At 32.7% G+C, this 24,177-nt stretch overlaps 2 protein-coding genes across 3 annotated transcripts; one reads left to right on the forward strand and one right to left on the reverse strand.

Annotated features, from left to right (window-relative positions):
* Positions 1-4,206: 4,206 nt before the first annotated feature.
* On the reverse strand, positions 4,207-10,152 carry LOC114409006 (actin-related protein 6). The gene is made up of 7 exons (XM_028372274.1): positions 9,353-10,152; positions 5,647-5,869; positions 5,500-5,563; positions 5,265-5,349; positions 5,109-5,159; positions 4,922-4,984; positions 4,207-4,848 (listed from the first exon to the last, which is right to left on the reverse strand). Exons 1-7 carry the CDS (start codon positions 10,045-10,047, stop codon positions 4,719-4,721), a joined length of 1,311 nt encoding a protein of 436 aa, XP_028228075.1. The 5' UTR covers positions 10,048-10,152; the 3' UTR covers positions 4,207-4,718.
* A 2,545-nt stretch (positions 10,153-12,697) lies between these two features.
* Positions 12,698-23,945, forward strand: LOC114409007 (cyclin-A2-2-like). 2 transcript variants are annotated; one of them, XM_028372275.1, is made up of 12 exons: positions 12,698-13,859; positions 14,120-14,345; positions 14,717-14,850; positions 15,241-15,333; positions 15,560-15,693; positions 16,159-16,234; positions 16,323-16,399; positions 16,587-16,620; positions 16,733-16,882; positions 16,973-17,107; positions 23,521-23,579; positions 23,749-23,945. In XM_028372275.1, exons 1-12 carry the CDS (start codon positions 13,572-13,574, stop codon positions 23,807-23,809), a joined length of 1,467 nt encoding a protein of 488 aa, XP_028228076.1. In that variant the 5' UTR covers positions 12,698-13,571; the 3' UTR covers positions 23,810-23,945. The 2 variants fall into 2 exon arrangements, with proteins under 2 accessions (XP_028228076.1, XP_028228077.1); XM_028372276.1 differs by having other exon boundaries at positions 23,521-23,945.
* Positions 23,946-24,177: the final 232 nt, after the last annotated feature.

Genomic DNA, 24,177 nt, shown 5'->3' on the forward strand with positions numbered 1-24,177 from the left:
AAGGACAAAAAATTATTATTATTTTTTTATCATTGGAGCAAGTTCAGTTACTAATGTGAGTTTGTTAAGTTTTGGCTTAAATATCGTATATAATCAATTAATTCATTTCCAAAGTTTTTTAAGATTAAAAAATAATTTTCAGACCTAAATTCCAAGAGAGAAAAAATTATAATTAAATAAAAATAAAAATAAAAAGAGTTATTTGATTCTTTTTCATTAGAACTAAATTATATATAAGTGTCTTATGTGATGTAACATGTAGGAACTACTTAAATTAATTTAATATACGTCTAAGATATTCAAAATGAATATCTTTAAGCTTTGGTTATTGTATAAGGCAAATTTATTAGCCATAGAATATATTGTTTTTAAGAGGGGGGGAAACTAGCTTAATTTTTTATAAAATAACTTGTACAAGCAGGTGCCTAACAATTTTATCTGCCTGTGGACTATCTACACATTTAATAAATTTGTAGAGATAATATATTCACCTAATCTTTATTGCATTGTACTTACATCAGCCTGACTTCATATCAATGCAGAAAGGAAGATATTATATCATAGTTCGCAATCAATAATAATAGCTATTTAATATAAAAATATCATTATTGAAATGTGTCACTAAAAAGTCAAGATTTATAAGTGACATCACTAATAAAACCCACAATTCAACATCTTTTTTCCACACACGAACGACATGGATAATGAGATAATGATAGGGGGCCACTAACAAGCGCCCTCGTTCATCACACGGGTAAGGGTAACGGCTATTAAAAATGCTAGATAAAACATGTTTGTTTTTAAAATAGTTTACAAAATACTGATAAAAAAAGTTTACAAAAGACTTTTTAATAAACTTTTGTTCACTATAAAATAGGTTTATTTTATTTTATTCTTTTAAAATAATATTTTAATCCCTATAAAATTTAAAATTTATTGTTTAAATTTTTCTATCAAATAACTATATTAGTTTAAAATTTGTCATCAACTAATTTGACCACATCAATTATTTTAAACATATGAAGATTTAAAATTTAATTAGTTTATCAGATAAATTAAATACATGTGGAATGTAATTACACTGTCAAACTCCTTTAACATAATTTTTTTTACATAGACTAATATAAAAAAAAGTCTTTAAATGATTAAAATAAAAAATATCTATTTTTTTTAAGCCTTTACAAAATTAAAAAATAGTGCATTTTTATTAATTATTAATGTACATTCTAATTTTTTTTATTTACACTTATGATTATTTGGATTCTTTCATGATATTTTTTTGTAAAAATCTTTTATGAAAAATTATCTGGACACCCTTATTTGTAGAGCATAAGAGAATATAAAAATGAAAATAATTTTTTGAATTAAAATAAACTGTAAGAGGTGTAGAATTCATATGGACTCACAATTTTTTCATTATTTCTTTCAACTTTTCCTTAACCAAACACACCTAAAGAGATGAAAAAGGGGAGATAGTTATTGATATGATTAGTAATATGATGAAGTGTTTGTACTATTCTGGTGTCCAAAAATTAGGACTCGTTTTCAATTCCAAATACCGTTGTTCAAAACTATTTCATTTTATATTTTGATTGAAGTTAACGAAAAAGAAAAGATGATAGAAAATAATGATAAAGTTATCAGCTAAAAGAATCGGTAATGAATTTTTTTGGGTAGTTTGTATTAGTGGTAGTGTTGCAAATTAACACATTAGTGTGGAGTTTTTATCAAACTCTCTCAACATGAGTTGAGTTAGGGTTTCAAGAAGATTCTCCTAGGAGGAAGGCCTTTAATATTAAGAGAAGCACAAAAAAGATTAAGACTAAGTTTCCTTCAAAGATTGTATTTTGCAATATATGGAGACAATTAGCCTAATGAAGTCCACTCCTTCAAAGACACATACATGCATGCAGTAGGAGCATCAATCAAGCAGTGAAGATGTGATGTCCCAAGACGATGTCGTCAAAGAACATCTGCCAAAGAATAGAGAGGAGGATGAAAACGCCCAAAGAAGAAATTATTATGCTGCCTGTACGTAGTACGTGTAGTCGACTGATCCATTATTGCTCATGCATGTTTGTCTTTGCTAAACTTCATAAAGAATATTGCAATGCATGGATGGGTAACATACATAGATTTTTTTTCCCCACGGATCGATTTCCCCTGCCATGCTTTTTTCATTTGCATGAATCTTAGTGGCAACACAAGTTAAATTCGGTGGGCTAATTAGCTTGCCTAACTTCTCTTTTTTCAATAATAATATTTGCTTTGAAACATATAAAAATCATACAAACATCATTTATGTTAGCATCATTAACTAAAAGACTTTGATTTGAGATAGAATGTCATTTTTTATGGAAAAAAAATTATGTGCTAAAAGTATAAAAAAATTTACACGTCATTCGATTCGATTATAATTTATTGTGTACGATAAATTTATTAACTTTTAAAATAATTTAAATAATATTTTATGATTAAATTATAATATAAAATGAATAGATATTAAACTCTTTTTTTCAAATACTTTTGTATAGAAACCTTATGAGACTATTGTTAAAATGAACAAATTTATAATACTACTTTATGATAAAATATTTAATCCTGTGGGTACGTATCCTATTTTTTCATACTAAAATAAGTGTGTTATTACAAAAGTTTTAATTAATATAAGATATTTTTTCAATAATACTGTGATAAAAGTGTGTTAATATATTTGTAAAATAAAATAATATTGTGTTGAAACTTATTATACAAAATTGTGGCGGTCCTTACTTTGTTCTAGAAGCACAGAAGCCTCCAATCCGTGACTTTGGAATTTGCATAAGTGGAGCGCTGTAGCCGCAGGAACCTCATATTGTGAAGCCATGATATAATTGCATTCGCCAATAATTTTTTTATTCAATCATACACGAGTGACCAGGGGTTCTTATGGATTGGATCCATTTTAAAAAAACAAAAATCATCATATCCAATCATTTTCGTGTTATTAATTCATCATCTAATTAGTTTGATTTAAATTTTTAATCTGATTCGTGATTTGGATTAGATTAGTTTTTTATTTTAAAATACTAAATAAAATATAAAATATATAATAAATATAATAAAAAAATAATTTAAAATATCAAATATTTTATTGATATGTTATTATATAATTAATAATAAAATACTTACGCACCTTAACTTATATATTTTTCATAAATATAAGTGATATGATAATTTTATAACTAGATACAAAAATTGAAATGAGTATACATATATATGGTTTGAATCGTTTCTAAAGTTAAATTCAAAATTTGATTCATTCACAAAAAAAAAAAATCAATTTTTCAGTCTGTTTGATTTTCGGTTTATTAGATCAAATTTTTTTTTATCTTGGATCGATTTATGAAAAACCCGTTACTGTAAAGGATTTACATTCTCAGTCAATTAAAAAAAAATGTATCAGAAATAACTTTTTAAATAGTTATGGTAATGTCGATAAAAGTATTATATATGATAATTTTACATAGATTAAGAATATAAAAGCTTTTTAAATTGTCACTTTATTATTTTTTCTTATATATATATATATATCTTTACATAAAAAGTGTTAAATGAATTTGTAATTTTTTTATATTTTCTATAACATATAATTTGTCTTTTAATATAATATACATTTCCTAAGAAAATTATTTATTTCATAAATTACTTTCATAAAATAATTTTTTTAACAAAATTATCATTATTAAAAGAGTTAAAGTGTCTTTTTAAGAGAATTATAAAATTAACTTTGTAGTTGAAGGAAAAGGATGAAAGGAGTTATTAAAAAAAAAAAACCAACAAATTAACCACTAGCGTTGATAGATAAAAAGAATGTCATTATGAATTCGTTCATGTATTGGGTACGATACCATAAGGATCTTACTGGGGAAAAAAAGTAATTAGTGCCCTTTTAATTGTTTAAAATGAAAAATAGAGTTAAAGTAAAATACCTAAAATGATATATACTACGACATAAATGAAATAATAAATATTTGTGTTGATAAATATATTTTTATTCTTCAACCAAAATCTTTAATACACTGGTTGTTATAAATTAGTATTAAGTTTTTACATTATACGGGATAAATATTTAAACATGTTTAACACACTATATTGTGATTAGGGGTGGGTTACGTGGGTATACAGGCCAATCTACAAAGTTCGCGTTTTAGTCAGCGGGAGAAATGAATGAAATTTTTTCTTGATTGGTATATTAATATCTAAATGTTCCCCATACCACACTAGATAGCACCTCAAAAGAAGGCCACACTTGTTGCAGAAGAAAAGTGAAGTCATAATCCTATGGATTTTGATCCAATATTACCAGTATGCCTGCATCATATCATATTCACCTGAAAACTGTAGCCTGAATAAATTTTTTACAGAGATGATCATCCACATTTCAAACCTTGGTCCCGTGTAAGAATCCGTTGGAAAGATGAGGACAGAACATTCGCTGAACAGTGCAATGACGTACAGTGGGTTCAATCAATATTCTCCATTTACACACTTCCTGCACTAGCAGTCCATGGTCTTCTGATCTTCTCTCCAATGTGGCATTTGCTTGCGAGGAAGATGTAGGAATTGGAAAATGAAAGAGATAAAAAAAAGTGACATCTTTATGAATCTCATCAACTACATACTACAGATCAGGGTTACATACAATATTAGGGTAGATATGTTGATAGCATGCACATTTAATGAAAGAATCTCTTGCGACATCTAGCAGAACCAAGCTCCTCATACTCAGACTTGGTCACACACATAGCTTCAAAATCCGGACTTGATGCCAACAGTGAACCTCCACGCCAAACACCTAGTATGGGACTGTAGAAGAACCATAAGTTCTTTTATGCAAAATATCAACTCGGAAGAAAAACTATTTAGGGAAGATGTTTACTCTTCTTGAGTCGTTATCTTCACACGATAGTCATCAGGAACTAGAGGCCGAAGCTCCTTCTCTCTACAGCATTTAGAATGAATTAATTAAACATTTACACCATGCTATACAGGGCAAGATAGATCACAGAAGTGCAAAAACAATCATGGCTTGGTACAAAGTGCAGTGATCCAAACAAAAAACTTACAGTCTCTCGGCAAACTGAGGAAATAAGGTGCTTCCACCAGTTAAAATGATGCTGTCAAAAAATACACACACATAACATCTAAAATTGAGTGTTTCAAATTAAGACAAATGCAAATGTCTACAAACAAGGCCATCAACAATGCTCTGAGCTAGTTACCTTTCATAGAGAACAGGGCGGAGATGTGGATGGCACGCATTAACAGCACGTACAATGCATTCTGCTAGCCCAGCCTGGTTCATTCCTGCAAACCTTTTTCTCAGCATTTTACAGATAAGAGAACACCCAACTAATCATAATGAGCAAAAAATAAATCGACTAAGATCCTCATTTACAGTCACTTAAGAAACTCATCAAGCAAAGAATTAACCAAAATCACATTGTATTGACAGACCCAAATCAGCAGGACGGAAGATCATCTCTGGCACAAGAAACCGTTCATTTGTCAAGTCAAATTCCTAAGGATCACACAAAGTGAAAGCATAACATCAAAATCACTGACACAAATGAAAGCCACACAACAAGAAACGCTTGCAAATACATTTTTTGTCAAATCAACTCTCTTCCTGTTCTCTGGGTGCTCGGCAATTTCCGTGAAATTCACATCCTCCTGCGCTTGCACTGGTGATGAAGAATGAAGGCCACCCTCCCTCAATGCAAGATATCGCTGCGCCTGATCTGGATACTTAACAAACCCCTTTGTGTACGTGACACCATCCGGAAGCACGTAGGTGCACCTGAACAGATTCTCTTTCCCACTCTTCCTATAAAAACAAACATGAAATGTTTTTCTCAGGCCACAATATTATCCTAATGAAGCAACAAACAGTAACATAACAAAAATGAACATACCTAACAGTTAATATGTGTTTGGTTTTATGCTGTCATAGAATTCCTAATCTAGGAGAATAGAGAGAGAAAAGGATGAAAGGAGTAAAATGTTATTCATTAACCCAAGTCATTGAGGTTTACAAAGGAGTATATATAGACAGTTCTGTTAAAGTCTAACAGTTACTATCTAACTAACTAACTGACTTTTACTAGTAGCTAGGTGAGTCTGCAGTTGTATAACTGTGAAAACAGTTTTGTAGAATGATTGTAAGGGCTGTTAGCTTTTGCTAACAGCACCCCTCTAGTGTTAGACAGCAGGCAATATGATTGTAAGGGCTGTTAGCTTTTGCTAACAGCACCCCTCTAGTGTTAGGAAATCAGTTTCTGTTAGTGTTAGTTCAGAGGGTCAGAGGTCTATATATACCTCTAAGGTAACTAACTCTAACTAACTTTTCAGATTGCAATAATATCAGTTTTCTTTCTCTCTAATTTTCTCTCTTTCTTTCTCGAATACCATATATCAATTCTAAGGGTTGATTATAAACAGTTTCAGATAAAGTGGCAGGTTTCTGTCCAAAAAAAAAAAAGATAAAGTGGCAGGTAATCTGTGAGATTTACCAACACAGCAAGCTGCACAAAACTCAAACACATTTTTATTGGAAATTGGTATCTTACAATGATTAAGAACAAGTCTCAACAATAGAACTAGGGTGACCCAATCTAAGGTGCCAAAGAGTTTGAGAACTTGTGCTAGTACATGCACTTGAAAAGTAGTTTTTACATCAGAATTGAGATTATTTACATCAGAACTGGCATTAGTTACAGAATTTGAAACAAAACAAGAAGCTAAACTAGCAGCAGTTGAGCCTTGGAGTTGAAGATTTGGAAAGACATATAAATCATCAGGTCCAAGTGAGCCTTGAAGTAAGTCCTCATTGACTCCCTATAATTTCACAAGACAATGATTAGGATGGAATTCAAAAAATACACCATCATCTAGTGCAAATTAACTGACACTGATTAGATTTTTAGTTATAGTAGGCACATGTAGAAGCTGATTCAAGGATAAAGACACTTTAGGACTAATAGGAGAGGTAAAAGTGGAAGAACCAGTGGAATTAATAGGCAAGCCATGTCCATTGCCAATATAGATTTGGTCTGGACCTTCAAAAGGACTGAGTTGCTGAATGTTCTTGTGATTCTCCTGTCACATGAAAGGAGGCACCTAAATCTGGTATCCAGGTTGTAGAGGACCAAGCTGAAAATTGGAGTTTGCAATCATTGCACTTGGAGGTTGTTGACTTTGGTTGTTCAGCATTGACGCATTCTGATTAGTTCCTTGATTCCATGAATTTGATGATCTGAAACCATTGTTTTGTCCATAGTTATTCTGACCAGAGTTATTAGAGTTTCCTTGAAAATACTGATTTTGACCAAAGGACTTGGTCTGAACATTTCCTTGATTTGAAGGATCATGTAGTGTGAATGAAAGATTCAGTTGATAACTCTAGTCAACCGATAGTGACAGACAGATGCTGTATGTCCATATTTGTAACACACTTGACATTGAAAATTTGCAAAGCGTCCTCCTCCATGGCCACAACCGCCGCCACCACCACCACAACCGCCGTCTCTGTTAAAACTTCCATCAATGACCAAAGCTACCGCGAAAGGTCTCCGAATCATACAATTGTGAAGATTTGTTCAATGCTGCATAAGCATCGGAACCAAACGACAAAGAAGAGTTAGGGTTCACCTGAGTAAGATTTATCTAAGGCAAATCAAAGATGTGTCTTCGAAACTTCAGCAATCAAGCTTTGTGAGCTAAAAGCAGCACTTCAACTTCTTCAATAGGAAGAGGTTGGAATTTACTTTCAATAACTGAGATTACTGAATGTTAATCTTGTGGAAGACCTTCAAGTAAAGCATCAGTGTGTTCCTGAAGAGAAATTGGACTTCCAACAGAGGCAAGTGAGTCGGAAATGGCTTTGATTCTAAGCAGAAACTCGCACATCGACTTGTCTTCAAGCATTGTCGCACACAATTCAGTTTGAAGCCATCTTGCTTTGGCTCGTATCTGTTTGTGAAAATAATCGTGGATTCGAATGGACGCAACCAATGATTCGAGATAAAATCGATGTAGACAGAGTCGACTGTAACCAGGTGAGAAGAACCTAATCCTGCTGTTCCCACGTCTCATGCAGGATTCTCAATCCCTGCATCGCAATCTGCTTCAGTGAGAAACCGTAACAGAATTTGTGGATTCGCAACAAACCTTTTAAGTTTGTGGGATTTGATGACAAGCTCAATTTGCTGCCGTCATAGCAAGAAATTCAAATCATCAAGTTTCTGTGAAATTGAACTCAGAAAAGCTGAAGCGGAAGAAGAAGAAACAGAGTTTGTCTCCATTGATGATCAACTAAGCTCTGGATACCATCATAGAATTCCTAATCTAAGAGAATAGAGAGAGAGAATTAACCCAAGTCATTGAGGTTTACAAAGGAGTATATATAGACAGTTCTGTTAAAGAGTCTAACAGTTACTATCGAACTAACTTCTAACTAACTTCTAACTAACTGACTGACTTTTACTAGTAGTTAGGTGAGTCTGCAATTGAATAATTGCAGCTCCTTATAATACTCTAATACGTTGAGTCACCAAAAATCAGTTAAAGTATGTGTTTCGTTTTATGTTGAGTTGTCAAAAATCAATTGAAGTACTAGTTAAGGTGTTTTTACTTAAATGTTCAATTGCTTAATTGATTTTGGGTCCAACATGAATTAAGTTGAAGTAATTTTGGATAGCTTTTACGTTGGATAAAAAAATTAAATATTGAATTTTACTATTAAGTTGCTTTTAGAATAAAACACCCAGTAAATGGCCACTTTAGTCCATGAAAGTGTAAAACGATGACAATTTAGTTCTTGAAAAAACAAAATTTTTAATTTAGTCTCCGAATATGTAAAAAGTGTAACAATTACATGTCATACAACTTAATATCAAATTAGTCCTTAAACTTTGCAAAGTAATGTCAAATTGGTCCTTGAACGTCAAGGATGTACTTGTCACACTTTTTACACATTCAATTTTTGGTTCTTTTAGGGGCTAAATTATCACCCACTCTCAGGACGAAAGTAACCATTTACCCTAAAATGCCCACACATAAATCATTTCACTTCAAAATCAATTTTAACTAGCATCAATGTAGAAACAAAAGCCTTATCCAGTAGGTGAGGCCGGCAATTTGAATCACTCGATGTCACTCGGCTTGGTAAAAACTAAAATTTCATAGAAGTATTTAACACTACCTCCGGAAAAAGATGCAATGGCTGTTCAAACTCATTTGACCAATTTTGCAAGATGAAATTCATACAAATTCAATTTTGCAAACTGCTCCCTCAAACACAAAAACGAACCTGGCGATGGTGAGGTCGCGGTTGACGTCGAGTGAGACAAAGCAGAGTTTCTCCTTGACGTCGTCGATGATGAAGGTCTCTTCCATGACATTAACGGAGCGGAAGGAGACGAGCTCCTTGAGGTAGTTGGTGAGGGCCTTGCCGCCGAGGTCGATCCTCTTGACGGCGTAGTTGAGGGCGAAGTTGTGGAAGACGGGGGAGGCGTGGGTGAAGGAGAACCCGGCGTCGAGGACGAGGCTGCACTGGGCCTTGGAGAGGAGCCCGTTGGCGTTGTTGCGGCTGGCCTCGTGGAGGTGGACGAGGGAGGGGGAGTGGGCCACGTACAGGGCCCGGAAGTTGAAGTCCTCGAAGACGAGCTCGTCCACCGAGCGCTGGATGGAGGGGGGAGTGAAGAGAGGCTCCGTGAGGAGGAGCGAGGACTGGGAAGGGTTTATGTGGAGGACGGAAGAGAAGAGGTGGGACCAGATTTCGCGCTGGAGGTCGGGGTTTATGAGGTAGCCGCGGTCCATGGGGCGGCGCACGGCGGCGGAGGTGAGGTCCTCGTCGCCGGAGTGGAGGTGGAGCCACTTCTTCGACGACGGGGGGCGGTAGAGGCAGTTCGGGACTATGGCGGAGGGGTCGCGCTCGCCGCCGATGCCCGCCTTGATCAGCCCGCCGCCGTTGTCCAGGACTACCACGTTCGTCGAGGTCGACATCTTGCTCAACCAATTAAATCAGTCGTGTTGTTGCACCGCTCCTCCCCAAAAGATCCCTCTATCCAGCTTCTTTCTATGTCAAACTAGCTGCCAAACTCAGATTATAACAAAATAAAACCTTTATGTCATTTGCTACAATATGTTTTAACTTATTTATTTTACTTTCTCACGTTATATTTTGAAAATTTTATTTTAGTCACTCATTTATATTTTTAAACTAAATTATTTTGATCATCTTTTAAAAATTTTCAATCGAAACATTTGTGTCATTATATTAAATTAATTGTTTTAAAATTTAAATGTCAAGGCCTAATATTTCAAAAGAAAAATTGAAATAAAATAATCAAAATGATATATTTTGAAAATATAAAAGATTAAAATAAAAATTTTAAAAATTTATGTATTAAAACAAAATAATTGTAAAATTTAATCAAAAATAACATTAAACCTAAAAAACTACTGAATTTTGATAGTTTTCTTTTAAAAATGAAGAGTGATGGCACTCCTTCAAGTACACTTTCTTTTTTAAGTTATTAAAATTTGTTGAAAATAATAAAATCAGAAAAGAAAATCATACAATAAAATGTGAGATCTATAAAATTTTATTATCTCAATAAATTTTAATCAATCAGATAATATGTTTCTAACATTTTTATTAAAAATTACTATTTAGTAATATACTGTCACTTATAATAATTTTTTAATTATTGCTTTGATCCTTATAATTTTAAGTTTTAACAACTTTAGTTTTTAGTGTTTATATTTCAAGTCTTATAATTGAATTTTTTTCAACTTTTTCCGTCCTTGTTGTCTAAAATCATCTAACAATGTTATGTTTTAAAGTTGCTATAAAACTTAAATTTTCTAAACTTTTTCCAATTTTTTGACTGAGCTTTTAGTTTTTTTATAAAATACTTTTATCCAGCATAATCATATTTATTTAATATTAAAATATCAAATCATTTAGGAGATGTTCAAATAATGATATTGTATTTCTGATCATGTAATCATAGGAATATAATTCAATTGATAACATGTAAGTTGTTGTAAATTTATGATATTTGTCTTTGATTTTTATGGATAAAAAATATCCCAAAAATATGATAGTTAAGAATATTATTATTGGATGCATTTAAAAACATGTATGGTTATACTTTAATATTCCTAGGATTAGTTTTTAAAATTCAAAATAATTCAAAGAAAAAATAGAAATTACATGCATATTTAGAGAATAATAACATTCCATATTCTCATGGAAAAAACATGATAAAAAAGAAAGCTAAAATATTCTCATAAATAAACAATATACTAAATAAATTTTCAAAACTTGTAAACAGTATGAATATTACATTTTCATATTCACATTCCTAAAAATAAACTTTTAAGTATGAAACAAACACATTTTATATGCTAAACTAAAAAGTAAGATGCAGTAATTTTAACTATATTTCATTTTTTAATTAAAAAACTTCTAGGTTCAAGAATATAGGGAGAGATGGACGATTTTATTTTTTTCCTTTTCATATGAATCACATTTAGCTAGTCATGAAATTTATCTGTGTCAAATATTCATTTAGGATCAACTCCTTGCTGTATAAGAATTGAAGCATGGATATTACATGGGTAACGTATACGGCATAGTAATGACATGAATTTACAGCATAAAATTATAGTAAAGGACATGATTAGGATATACAATATATAAAAACATTAGCATTAATACAAAATTGAATCTTTTGTAACATGTGCGACACTTTATTAGTTTATTAATTAATTCTTTTAATTCACAACGTAAAAGAACTTTTGAACAAAAACACTTAAACATTTTAAAAGGACAAATAATTGTATGATTTTAATACATTATAACTCCTCTTTAAAAAAAAATACATTATAACAAGTTTAATATAATAATATTAGCAATAAATATTTGTTTATGTTAATTTAAATATGTTGACTTATAAGACTTAAAGTTTTTTTTATGACTTAAAGCGTGACTATTTTAATTAAATGGATTTTAATAAAAATCTCTATTTAATTCAATTTATAGAAAATTTAACTTGGACTTATATAATTTTTGCTAGGTTACACGTAGACATATTTATACCCTTATCATCTGATCATTCTTAATTAAATTTTTCTTTTAATCAATTTTTCTTTATTTATAATTCTTGAAATAGATATTTATTAAAAAATCTGAATTTAATTTTATTTAAATCAACACAATATTAGTAAAGATGTAATAATTGACATAGCTATATAACAATATACTCCTGCGCCACACATAGTAATTATAAAATTATATCGAATAAATAGTTAGCAATAAAATGTTAACTATTATTACATGAGTATAGTTTTTAGAAATGTTACAAGAAAATTAGGGAGATGGGAAGATAAAAAAAAAAAAAAAGTGTTTGAGTTTTTAGTAAGAGAAGAGTAGAAGTTTTATATGAACTATATATGATAATTAATTTTTTTAAAGTAAATTATAAAAGACTAAGAAAAAAGTTACAATAAACAATGTTTTAGTCTTGTCATAAATGTTGTGCAAAATATTTACATATTTGCCTAAACACAACTTTATCTTTTTTCATTATGTCAATTTATATAAATTATGAAAAAAAGGTAGAAGTTCACGACATCTCTAGTTTTGAACTGTGTCCCTGTCCCGCCCACTCACTCTGCTGCCTATAACATCCACTCTCATTCTCAAGTCTCAACCCACTTAGCTTTTCTCTTTTCTTTTCTTTAAAGGTTTCAACAAGCAAACACACTCTTTTTAATTTCCCCCCTCTTTCTTTAACTTCTTTTACTCTGTTTCTGAATAGCGCATTCCGAGATATTTTCGTTCTGTTAAGGATGTTTTGTCTTAGTGTATGGATCTTGTCTTGAGCTGCATTGCTTCTTCAAATTTACGTAAATTTCACTTCTTTTGTTTTCTATTGGGTAAGGAGACTGAAATTTTATGCACCTGGGCTTTTTTTTTACCTCGGGATTTCTCTGAAGAGTATGGAAATGATGGGATAGTTTTATCCATTTTTATTGTGTTTTCGTCGGGAATTGTTTGTTGGTGATTGTTATTGTATTTGTGTTGGGGTTGAGTGAATGTGTTCATACACCTTTTCTCATCGATTAAACATTTTTGTTATTCACAGCATTTTGTTTATTCAACGAATCAAGAAAATCGTGACAGAAGAAAAGGGAATAGAAATAAGAAAAAGATCTGGGTCATACCTTGCAATTTTTTTCTTCATTTTGTTTTGACCAAGTCGGGAAATGTCATCAGGGTGATACAAATTCACAATCTTTCTTATTGTTTCCAAAACAAAATCAAGAATGTTACAAAAGATTAAGTATTTGACTGAAAGATCATGGTGAAACAAATTCACAATCTTTTACTGTTTTCGTTCTTAAGTACAGTTATTGATTGCCATTATCCAAAGATTGTTAATTTGGTGTTTGAAGAATAGGTATGAGCAAGATTTTTAGTTGAAGCAATTGGGTTGCTCTTCTCCAAGGCACACACAATGGATAAAGTAAATAGAGTTTGTGCCAAAGATGAAGAGCGTCCACTCCGAATCACCAGAGCAAGAGCTAGAGCCTTGAGAGGGATTACTCCCTACTCAAGACCCTCCTTAAAAAATGAGCAGAAAAACGTGCTTCGAGCTAATTCCAAAAGAGCAGCAAGTTCTGGAAACAAAACTTTTGCGGTTGTTCCTGCTGTTGTCCAGCAAAAGGGAAGGGCAGTGCTTTCAGATATATCAAACATGTGTGCAAAACCACATGATAAGTGTACTAAGGCATCAAAATTTCAGGTAAGCATGAAAGATTCACTTTGTCATCAAAGGTAGATTTCAAATCATCAAATGTTTTTTTAATTCTAGTGATAAGAGAAGTAAACATTTGTCTATGTGAGTTATTCTCGTTTGAAAATACAAAAACATTTGATCCAATATCTTGATTTTTCTCATCACAAAATGATTTTTATTATTTTACAAAGTTGTTATTCATCTACACCTAAGTCTGAGATATCATTAGTGTAGTTAGTGATGCTGGTTGACTATCCATTATGTAGGCCAAAGGAGTTTGTACAAAGAAAAACACCAAGCTTGCAGCCTCAAGTGTTTCCACTGACGTTTCATCCTCACATGACGATGTTAGAGCAAAGTTAGCTGAAGAATTATCCACAATAAAGATGGTTGAATCAAATGACACCTTAAGAGAAGGTGTAACAGCAGACACCTCACTTTCAATGCAAAACTCTGTGAAATCTGATGAACTCCGGAACTCTCCAAACAAAGGTTTTTCAATAACTCATGTTACTAGTATGCAACAGACTTTAGGCATATAGTATGACATACTAAATTACTAATTGGGCAAATGAAATTCATGTAACTCTCTGATTGAACATACAAAGCATTAAATGCTACTTGATACATAGGCTTTAACATTGAGGTTGTTGAACTTTTCAGCAGACAGGCTCTGCTTTCTCAAAAATATATTAGTTGCTTGTGTTTTCATTAACTAATTGAACTGAATTTCTTATTTCTTTTGGAGAATGCAAAATACTAGTATTGTTATACAAGGAATTTTCAAGTTCAAGGATCTTGTAGTTATCCTCGAAGTTAGAATCCTGTAGTTACTGTTTTGTTCTCTTGATTCAATTGTGCAGACATAGATATAATTTGTGAGAAGCTGGGAGCCTCAGACTCCCTGACTATTGTGGACATTGATTCAGAGTTAAAGGATCCTCAACTGTGGAGTTTTTATGCCCCTGACATATACAGCAATATTCGAGTCACAGAGGTTTGTGATGTACGGGTGTAATTATTTTTTCTCCTGATGTGTTGCTACTATGCTATTAGTTTATGTAACTGGTGAATATTTCAATATCTTCGGTTAAACAATGTTATGATATAATTACATAAACCTTAACTTCTGCTTTTTCTGTTATTTTCACAGTCTGATTGCATTTATAACAAAGTTCTTTCAGAATATAACATTCACTGGCAGCAAAATAGCAAGTATTCTTGGATAGCAGAGAGCTAATTTTGTTTAGTAACATAATAGTATTATTATAATATTAATATTGCTGCATAAAAGAACTTTACTATGTAATACTCTTATAATGCTGAGAAAAGAGGTTACTTTCACTACAAAAAATATTGACGATGAGTTTTGGTGAAATCACTCCAGCTTCAAAGGAAACCATTGACCAACTACATGGACAAGTTGCAGAAAGATATTAATCCAAGCATGCGTGGAATTCTGGTTGATTGGCTTGTGGAGGTTAGTCTCATGGCTGCAGCATTATGTAGATTTCTATACTTCTCTACTGCCTTTCAATGAAAATGTGGTTGAATTATAGGATATTGACAAGTAGATGGATATCTACAATTCATTATCATGCTCCTGATATAGTCACATCTGAAATACACAATCAGTAATTGTTGTCTAAGTTGGCCATCAAGCTTTGATTGTGGGTTTGCTGAAGGTTTCCTTTATTCCCTTTCAGGTTTCTGAGGAATACAAGTTGGTTCCAGACACTCTTTACCTGACCGTGAACCTCATTGATCGGTATCTCTCAACAAGACTCATTCAGAAGCAAAAGCTCCAGTTGCTCGGTGTTACTTGCATGTTGATTGCATCGTAAGTACCAAACTTTGTAATGGTCCAATGGAAGTTTCCTAATCTCAAAGTTACACTTACTGATGTTCTCTTTGAACTCTGTACTGGGAACGATAAGGCTTTTAAAAATGATGATGACACTCAACTATTCATCCTGTCTAGTACGGTGGTGATGGTGAAAATTATTATTTGTTGGTAACCCCTTATATAATAGTTATTTTACTTGTTAGTCTTGGACTTTTACAGATTTGTCAGGATATAATTTGTTCTCATTATTCTCTGTAGTTTTGCATATAAGCTGGCCATGAAACTTTGTTTGGACATTATAATATACAATGAGCTTCTAATTTTATTCATGAAATTCTTGATTTTGATTGAATGCATTTGGTGATGCTGATAAGTAGTAATTTAAGATATCATATCTATTTTTCTATCAATACCATCCAGTCTTAGATGTGTTTTTTTTCCTTCTTTCGTGGCTTTAAGAAAATATGAAGAGATGTGTGCACCTCGAGTGGAGGAATTTTGCTTCATCACAGATAATACATACACAAAAGAAGAGGTACTGCATTTGGTAGTATAGCTGGAATCTTCCTCCTTTTTTCAAGTAGTATTCATAATGATTACACCTAATTGGCATCATTTGGCAGGTATTGAAAATGGAGAGAGAAGTACTGAATCTTGTGCATTTTCAGTTATCTGTCCCCACAATCAAAACTTTTCTCAGGTATGTAACATACATGTAATCTTAATAATTCGATTTAGTGGTCTATATTTATTATAATTGTTTTTTATAATAACGAGTTCCCACTTAATATGCCTCTTATATATATATCAACGTTTTGTTGGAAAACATCACTTAGTTATAAATTAACTGAATTATGAGTTTATGACGATCTTTTCTCGGCTTTCAGGAGATTCATCCAAGCAGCACAATCTTCTTACAAGGTACTACAGTAATCCACTATCTATCCACAATTTATTTAACTTTGAGAAGTTGACATTATTATGCAGAAAAGAAAAATGCAAATTAACTTGCTAGTTTCATCTTGTTATACAGGCTCCTTATGTTGAACTGGAATTCCTGGCAAATTATTTAGCAGAGCTTGCTCTTGTTGAATGCAGCTTCTTCCAGTTTCTACCTTCCCTTATAGCTGCATCTGCTGTGTTCCTTGCCAAATGGACCCTGAATGAGTCAGAACATCCATGGGTATGAACTAAGTTGACTAATTCATCTTTCACCTTAATGTAGATGTAAATAAATTTTAAGAGTCACATGCATTTATTTATTTATTTGCAGAATCCAACTCTGGAGCACTATACAAAATACAAAGCTTCAGACCTCAAAACTGTTGTTCTTGCACTGCAAGATCTGCAACTTAATACCAAAGGATGCTTCCTGAATGCTGTCCGCGAGAAGTATAAGCAACAGAAGGTTAGAATTATTTGTTTGAATGAACTTCTCCATGAACATTTACAAGAATAAAATAAATTGAACTTTTCTCGTAAGCTAAAACAAAATTGTGCACTTAGCTTTTGGAGAAACTAAATAAGAGAATTTCTATAAAAGTTACACTTAACTTATAAGAGAAATTCAATTTATTTTGTTTATTTTTATTTTCTTATTCTATAGATATATTTATAAAAAAAGTTTATCCAATCCTTTTCGTTCCAGTTGACTAAAGTTTTTAACTCCACACCAAAATTGCTACATATCACAAGACATACATAATGTTGGTTAATTTGAAAATTCGAGATGATACTGGATAAATCTGAAGTCGTGTATAACACTTTCAGATTGAATCAAATTTCGGGGTTCAACCAAAATTGTTCAATCGGATAAAATCAGAAGATTATAATTCAAGAGTTTTGTTTTGGTCTTGTATGTTTTGTCACACGTTATGCTTTCTGAACCAGAATGATTATTTATGATCAAAGAAAAGGTGATTTTTGGCGGTTGATGGAAGTTATTTCTTTAAAAATTGCCGTTGATGGAAGTTTTAGTAACTTCCATGTAACTTCCAACATTTGTCTAAACCGAACATCTCGTTATTACATTAAAACAAGCGTGCACTCTTATTTTAACATAATAAAGAGATCAATTACACTAAAATGTCCAACAAACCTCCCCCATTTTAGTATAATTACCGATCAAATCACCAAAGTCATAACATACCACAAACTACTGCATAGATGAAATATCGTGACGATTGAATTTCATCTTAGCAAATTACACGTTTCAAATATTCGAATATCAGGGTGTCACTAAGGATTGAACCCTTTCTATTCATAATGAATACATGAAGATAATCTGCACAATAGTTTATAACATTACTCTTGCTCGACACTAGTTTACTAGTCTTTGTCCCTATCCTTCATAAGCATATCAAAGCCAAGTCTCAGCTTCTTGAAGCGGCTAAACTTCATGCTTATATAGGTAGTTCTTTTCTTTCTTGCACCTGCAAATGCAATTTTTCAAAAGAACCATTGAGGAGTTATACTCCAACCTCCTTAACTTACAGAACCGAACACATACCTTTTGGGATACTTTCGATGATGTGTTCCAATCTCTACATGTTAAGCTTTCCACATTGAATTCAGCACCTAATGTCATATTAGATGGGAATTGGGTATCTTAACATAAGAGATTTCAGATGGACTTTAATCCTAATCCCACAGCCGACCTTTTCACGAGATCTTTACTTAACCCTTTGGTTAAATGATCGGCCAAATTATGCTGAGTTCTCACAAACTCCACTGATATCACACCATGCATGATTAACTCCCGAACCATGTTGTGTCTAACACCCAAGTGTCTAGACTTCCCATTATACACTTGACTATATGCCTTAGCCAAAGTAGCCTGACTATCGCACCTGATAGACATGGGAGGTATAGGTTTGGGCCACAATGGAATCTCATAGATCAGATTTCTTAGCCACTCAGCTTCTTTACCAGCTACTGCTAAAGCTACAAATTCAGATTCCATTGTTGAATTTGTAATGCAGGTTTGTTTCTTGGATGCCCAAGAGATAGCACCTCCTCCAAGGAGGAATACCCAACCACTTGTGGATGAATAATCTTCCATATTGGTTATCCAACTTGCATCAGAGTAACCTTCAATAACCAAAGGAAATCCAGTATATGTCAAACCATAGTCAATGGTTCCCTTTAAGTACTTGAATACTCTATTCATAGCTTGCCAATGATGAGAACTGGGATTACTTGTAAACCTACTAAGTTTAGCAACAACATAAGCTATATCAGGCCTAGTACTAATCATTGCATACATGTGTGATCCTATCGCCCTTGAGTATTCAAGTTGAGACACTGCTACACCTTTATTAGGTAATAGCTTCAGGTTAGGATCAATGGGAGTACTTACCGGAGAACAATCTTTAAAATTAAATTTCTCCAATATCTTCTCAATATAATGTGATTGAGAGATGGAAATGCCATTGTTTCCACGTTTGATCTTTATTCCTAAGATCACATCCGCCTCCCCCATATCTTTCATATCAAACTTAGAAGACAAAATTGCCTTAGTTTCATCAACTTGATCTTGGTCGGTACCAAAGATCAGCATGTCGTCTACATACAGACAAATGATAACTCCTTTGCCATGAGTATCAAACTTGTTGTATAGACATTTATCTGCTTGGTTTAGAACAAAACCACTAGACAACACAACCTCATCAAATTTTTGATGCCATTGTTTAGGCGCTTGTTTCAAGCCATAAAGAGATTTCATCAGTTTACACACCTTATTTTAATTTCCTGGCATAACAAACCCTTCAGGTTGTTTCATGTATATCTCTTCATCCAATTCACCATTTAAGAATGCATTTTTCACATCCATTTGGTGAATCACCAGATTGTGGATAGTAGCAAGTGCTAACAACAGTCTAATAGTGGATATCCTAGCAACAGGAGCATATGTATCGAAAAAATCAATACCCTCCTTTTGCCTAAAGCCTTGGATAACCAATCTGGCTTTGTACTTGTCAACAGTACCATCCACTTTCATCTTTCTCCTAAAGATCATCTTACATCCTAATGGCTTACATCCAGGAGGTAAGTCAACCAATTTTTAGGTATTATTTTGCATGATGGAATCCATCTCACTTTGGATTGCTTCTTTCCAGAATACAACATCCCTTGAAGCCATTGCTTCACTAAAAGTCTTTGGGTCTTCCTCAACATTAAGGCAATATTGATATTGAAATTCAATATCATTCCTTGACCCTTCAACCAAATAGAGTTGAAAGTCATCACCAAATGACTTAGCCTTTCTTACTCTCGTACTCTTTCTAGTTTCAGTACTAGTTGAAGGTATATCCTCAATATTAACTGAGACTTTCGACATGGAATTCATGTCCTTTGGCCTAGGTATAGATGTAAATCTTTGTTCATCAAAGATAACATCTCGTGACTCTATAACCGAGTTCACAGCAACAGAATCATTAGATTCTAGCACATAGAATCTATATGCTTTAGAATGTTCAGCATATCCAATAAATATGCAATCTATACCTCTTTCACCTATGGTTTTCCTTTTAGGTTCTGTAAGCCTGACTACAGCCCTACATCCCCAAATTTTGAGATAACTCAAATTTGGTGTCTTTTTGTGCCAAAGTTCATATGGGGTAACCTTATTCCTTTTGTTAGGAATTTGGTTCAACAAGTAACAGGCTGTCAACATAGCCTCACCCCAAAATCCTTCACTTAAACCCGAATAGGATAACATGGAATTCACCATTTCTTTCAAGGTTCTATTCTTCCTTTCGGCTACACCATTCTGTTGTGGTGTATAGGGAGCTGTAGTTTGATGTATTATTCCAGTAGATTGAAAATAAACCGGATCATAATACTCACCTCCCCTATCCGTACGAAGAGTTTTGATTAGCCCATTTTGATGAAGTTCTACCTCTTTCTTATAAATTTTAAATTTATCAAGAGCTTCATCTTTTGTATTTAATAAATATACATAACAATACCTTGATGCATCATCAATAAAAGTAACAAGATATTTTTTATGACCTAATGATGGAGTAGCATGCAAATCACACAAATCACTATGAATAAGGTCTAAGACTTTAGTCTCACTTTTAACATCCTTAAAAGGTTTCCTAGTGATCTTGGTCAACATGCAAGTTTTGCATTTTTCAATGTTCATATCAAAAGGAGGAATCATACTTGTTTTTGACATATCTTTTAATCTTTTGTAATGAACATGTCCTAATCTAGCATGCCAAATTTCTGATTTTGTCATATTAGTTATAGAACTACACAAGGCCATACAAACAGATTCATGAACAAAAGGAACATCAATGTTTAATTTAAACATTCCATTACAACGATAACCAAATCCAACAAATGAACCATGTCTTGACAAGATGTACTTGTCACTTTCAAGTACTTGCTTGAAACCACAATTATTTAAAACCATACCAGACAATAAGTTCTTACGAATGCCAGGTACAAATAAGACATTATCCAAATACAAACTTTTTCCGGAAGTAAAAACTAAATTCACACAACCTAATCCTAGGATTGGTTCAGTTGCAACATTGCTCATCTTTACAATAGAGTCATCATCGATTGGTCTAAATTCCTTGAACCAACGACGATCTTTGCACACATGGCTTGTTGCTCCCGAATCAAACCACCAAGCAACATCATCATCCTTGTTGCTTTTCCGGATCATTAGACCCACTTGGACCAGCCTTGTTCTTTCCTTTGAACACCCGGCAATCCCTCTTTAAATGACCAGGTTTCCCACACTTCCAACATGACAATTTTGTCTGTTTGTTTGGACCTTTGTTCTTATTTCCTTGAAATTTTTGTTTGTTACCTTTAGCATTGTAATTTTGCTTAACTGTTCCACTTTCCTCTACCATATTAACGAAAGAGGAACCTGCTACATTTTTATCATTGACTTTGTCAATTTCCTGAGCCCTCAGTGACTCCTCAATCATGAAATGACTACCGAGTTGAACCAGAGTCAACTCTTCCTTCTTATGTTTCAAGGTATGCTTGAAGTCTTTCCAAGAAGAAGGTAGTTTATCAATTATAGATGAAACTGCAATGGATTCATCCATTTTCAAATCATGTTGAGTAAACTGACCCAAAATCCGCAGCAGTTCATTATATTGTTCCATAACAGGCCTCGAATCAATCATTTTGTAATTAAAGAAATTACTAACTAAGAATTTGGCATCTTCTGCCATATACTTGGATTCAAGAGAGTCCCATAATTCCTTAGTAGACTTAACATTTTGATAAATATCAAAGAGAGAGTCAGACATACCGTTCAGAATGTGTCCACGACAAATGTAATCGTCGTTCTCCCATTTCGAACGCTTCCTTGTTTGATCCAGAGTTTCATCTTCCATATACACCGGCATCGGTGTACTCAGCACATACACCACATTCAATGTTGTCAAGAGAAAGTGCATCTTCTTTTGCCATCTTCTGAAATCCTGCCCTTCAAACTTGTCCAACTTCGCAAACTTGCTTGTCATCTTCGAACTATCGTTCGTCATCTCGAAAAATTTGATTCAATCTTTTGTTGGTTAATTTGAAAATTCGAGATGATACTGGATAAATCTGAAGTCGTGTATAACACTTTCAGATTAAATCAAATTTCGGGGTTCAACCAAAATTGTTCAATCGGATAAAATCAGAAGATTATAATTCAAGAGTTTTGTTTTGGTCTTGTATGTTTTGTCACACGTTATGCTTTCTGAACCAGAATAATTATTTAAGATCAAAGAAAATGTGGTTTTTGGCGGTTGATGGAAGTTATTTCTTTAAAAATTGTCGTTGATGGAAGTTTTAGTAACTTCCAACCGTTGATGGAAGTTTTAGTAACTTCCATGTAACTTCCAACATTTGTCTAAACCGAACATCTTGTTATTACATTAAAACAAGCGTGCACCCTTATTTTAACATAATAAAGAGATCAATTACACTAAAATGTCCAACACATAATATAATCGTACGGTTTTACCAACAAGGTTGGTCCAAATGGTAAGGATTGGACTTGTATGTGATAAGGATGCGAGTTTGAATCTTACTGTTGAGAATCTTGTTAATGGGTGATTTATAAGTAATTTTGTAAAAGCTCAATGAGTCTTGAGGTATGTCGTGATTTTGATGAGCCTTCATTCAACTAGTTTAAACTTTTACTCATTTTAAAAAATATAATTATACAGTTTACAGGAACTTCTTTCCATCCCACCCTCCTTTTGTCTATGGGATCTATGTTACTGATTAAATTATGTATTTAATACATATATCCAAAAAAAATTCTAGACCCTACATTAAAGAAAAAAGATCTATATTTTGGTATCCACATAAAAAATTATTTACATATTACTCCTTAGCATTTATTAAAGTTATAGTGGTATTAGAGTTATTCTTACATAGGGATCTAAACAAAAAACGATGTCAAATTTAGAGATCAAAATATATAATTTTTTTCATGTAAAGTCTAAAAATTTTTCACGTAAAAACTAAGTCAAAAAAACGGTATCAAGTACGGATCAAATCTAATACTGCTATAACTCTAGTAAATTGCAGGATCAATCTGTAATCATTTTTACGTAAGGACTAAACTGAAAAATGGTGTTTAAGAAGACCAAAGTTTTAATTTAATCTATGTCAAATTATATAATGATTATTGGGAAAATGGGGTGTTTAAAGGGTTCTTATTCTGCTTTATTTAACCTATATACCCCATTTGAGTAAAGTATATGAACCGGCAAAATAATATGCACGTCCTTATCCTTGCTGAAAAAGGTGTTGAGATAATTAAATGACAGTGACTTTTGCTTTCTGTGACAGTTCAATTGTGTGGCAAACTTGTCTCCAAAATCGGTGCAGTCACTCTTCCAGAACCAAGTGTAAATGTTTTTGGCTGTTCCCTTAAAGACTTTAGAATTTCTGGCACAGTGATGGTTGAAACCATCATCAGTTACATATTTTACCATTCTTTTTTATCATCAATCCCCCACTTAGTGTCTGTTCCGTAATTGTAACATGTAAGATGATCTCAAATTCTGGTTCTTCCAGGTCTCTTTGTTTTGCAAAGGGAAAACTGTTGCGGGATGATACAGTTCAAAGAGTGAGTTGATGTACTAACACCAATTAGAGACTCATTTTAAGGTTCTCATTAAGCAACAAAGTCGTATAGTTCCTTTCAACATTTTGTACCGAAACATTTGTATGTAATTCAAATTACATTACCTACAATTTATTTTTCATTTCTAGATATCTTTTACCACATTTGCTCTACCCTTTTACATTTGCAGCAATGTGTCATAACTCAACCTCAAGACACAATGCAAGCTTCCCAAGGATTTAACGTAAATGGGAAAATTGTAATAAGTGTTGGTACTTTTTTTGAATTTCTCCATATTGGGATGGGACACTTAAATCATTCACTTTATATATATAAAAAAAATAGTAATATGATAATTCTTTAATTTTAATATTGAAGCA

This window comes from Glycine soja, chromosome 4, assembly GCF_004193775.1.
Source record: "Glycine soja cultivar W05 chromosome 4, ASM419377v2, whole genome shotgun sequence".
Lineage (NCBI taxonomy): Eukaryota > Viridiplantae > Streptophyta > Magnoliopsida > Fabales > Fabaceae > Glycine > Glycine soja.

What these genes read in the sequence shown, in the direction of transcription:
- LOC114409006 (XM_028372274.1), bottom strand. Translation starts at nt 10,047, where the DNA reads ATGTCGACCTCGACGAACGTGGTAGTCCTGGACAACGGCGGCGGGCTG. An exon ending in CGCCCTGTTCTCTATGAAAG is followed by an intron (nt 5,160 to 5,264) that starts GTAACTAGCTCA and finishes ATTTTTTGACAG; the next exon opens with CATCATTTTAACTGGTGGAA. An exon ending in AAGATAACGACTCAAGAAGA is followed by an intron (nt 4,849 to 4,921) that starts GTAAACATCTTC and finishes GTTCTTCTACAG; the next exon opens with TCCCATACTAGGTGTTTGGC.
- LOC114409007 (XM_028372275.1), top strand. Translation starts at nt 13,572, where the DNA reads ATGGATAAAGTAAATAGAGTTTGTGCCAAAGATGAAGAGCGTCCACTC. An exon ending in ACTTGCATGTTGATTGCATC is followed by an intron (nt 15,694 to 16,158) that starts GTAAGTACCAAA and finishes CGTGGCTTTAAG; the next exon opens with AAAATATGAAGAGATGTGTG. An exon ending in ATACATACACAAAAGAAGAG is followed by an intron (nt 16,235 to 16,322) that starts GTACTGCATTTG and finishes ATCATTTGGCAG; the next exon opens with GTATTGAAAATGGAGAGAGA.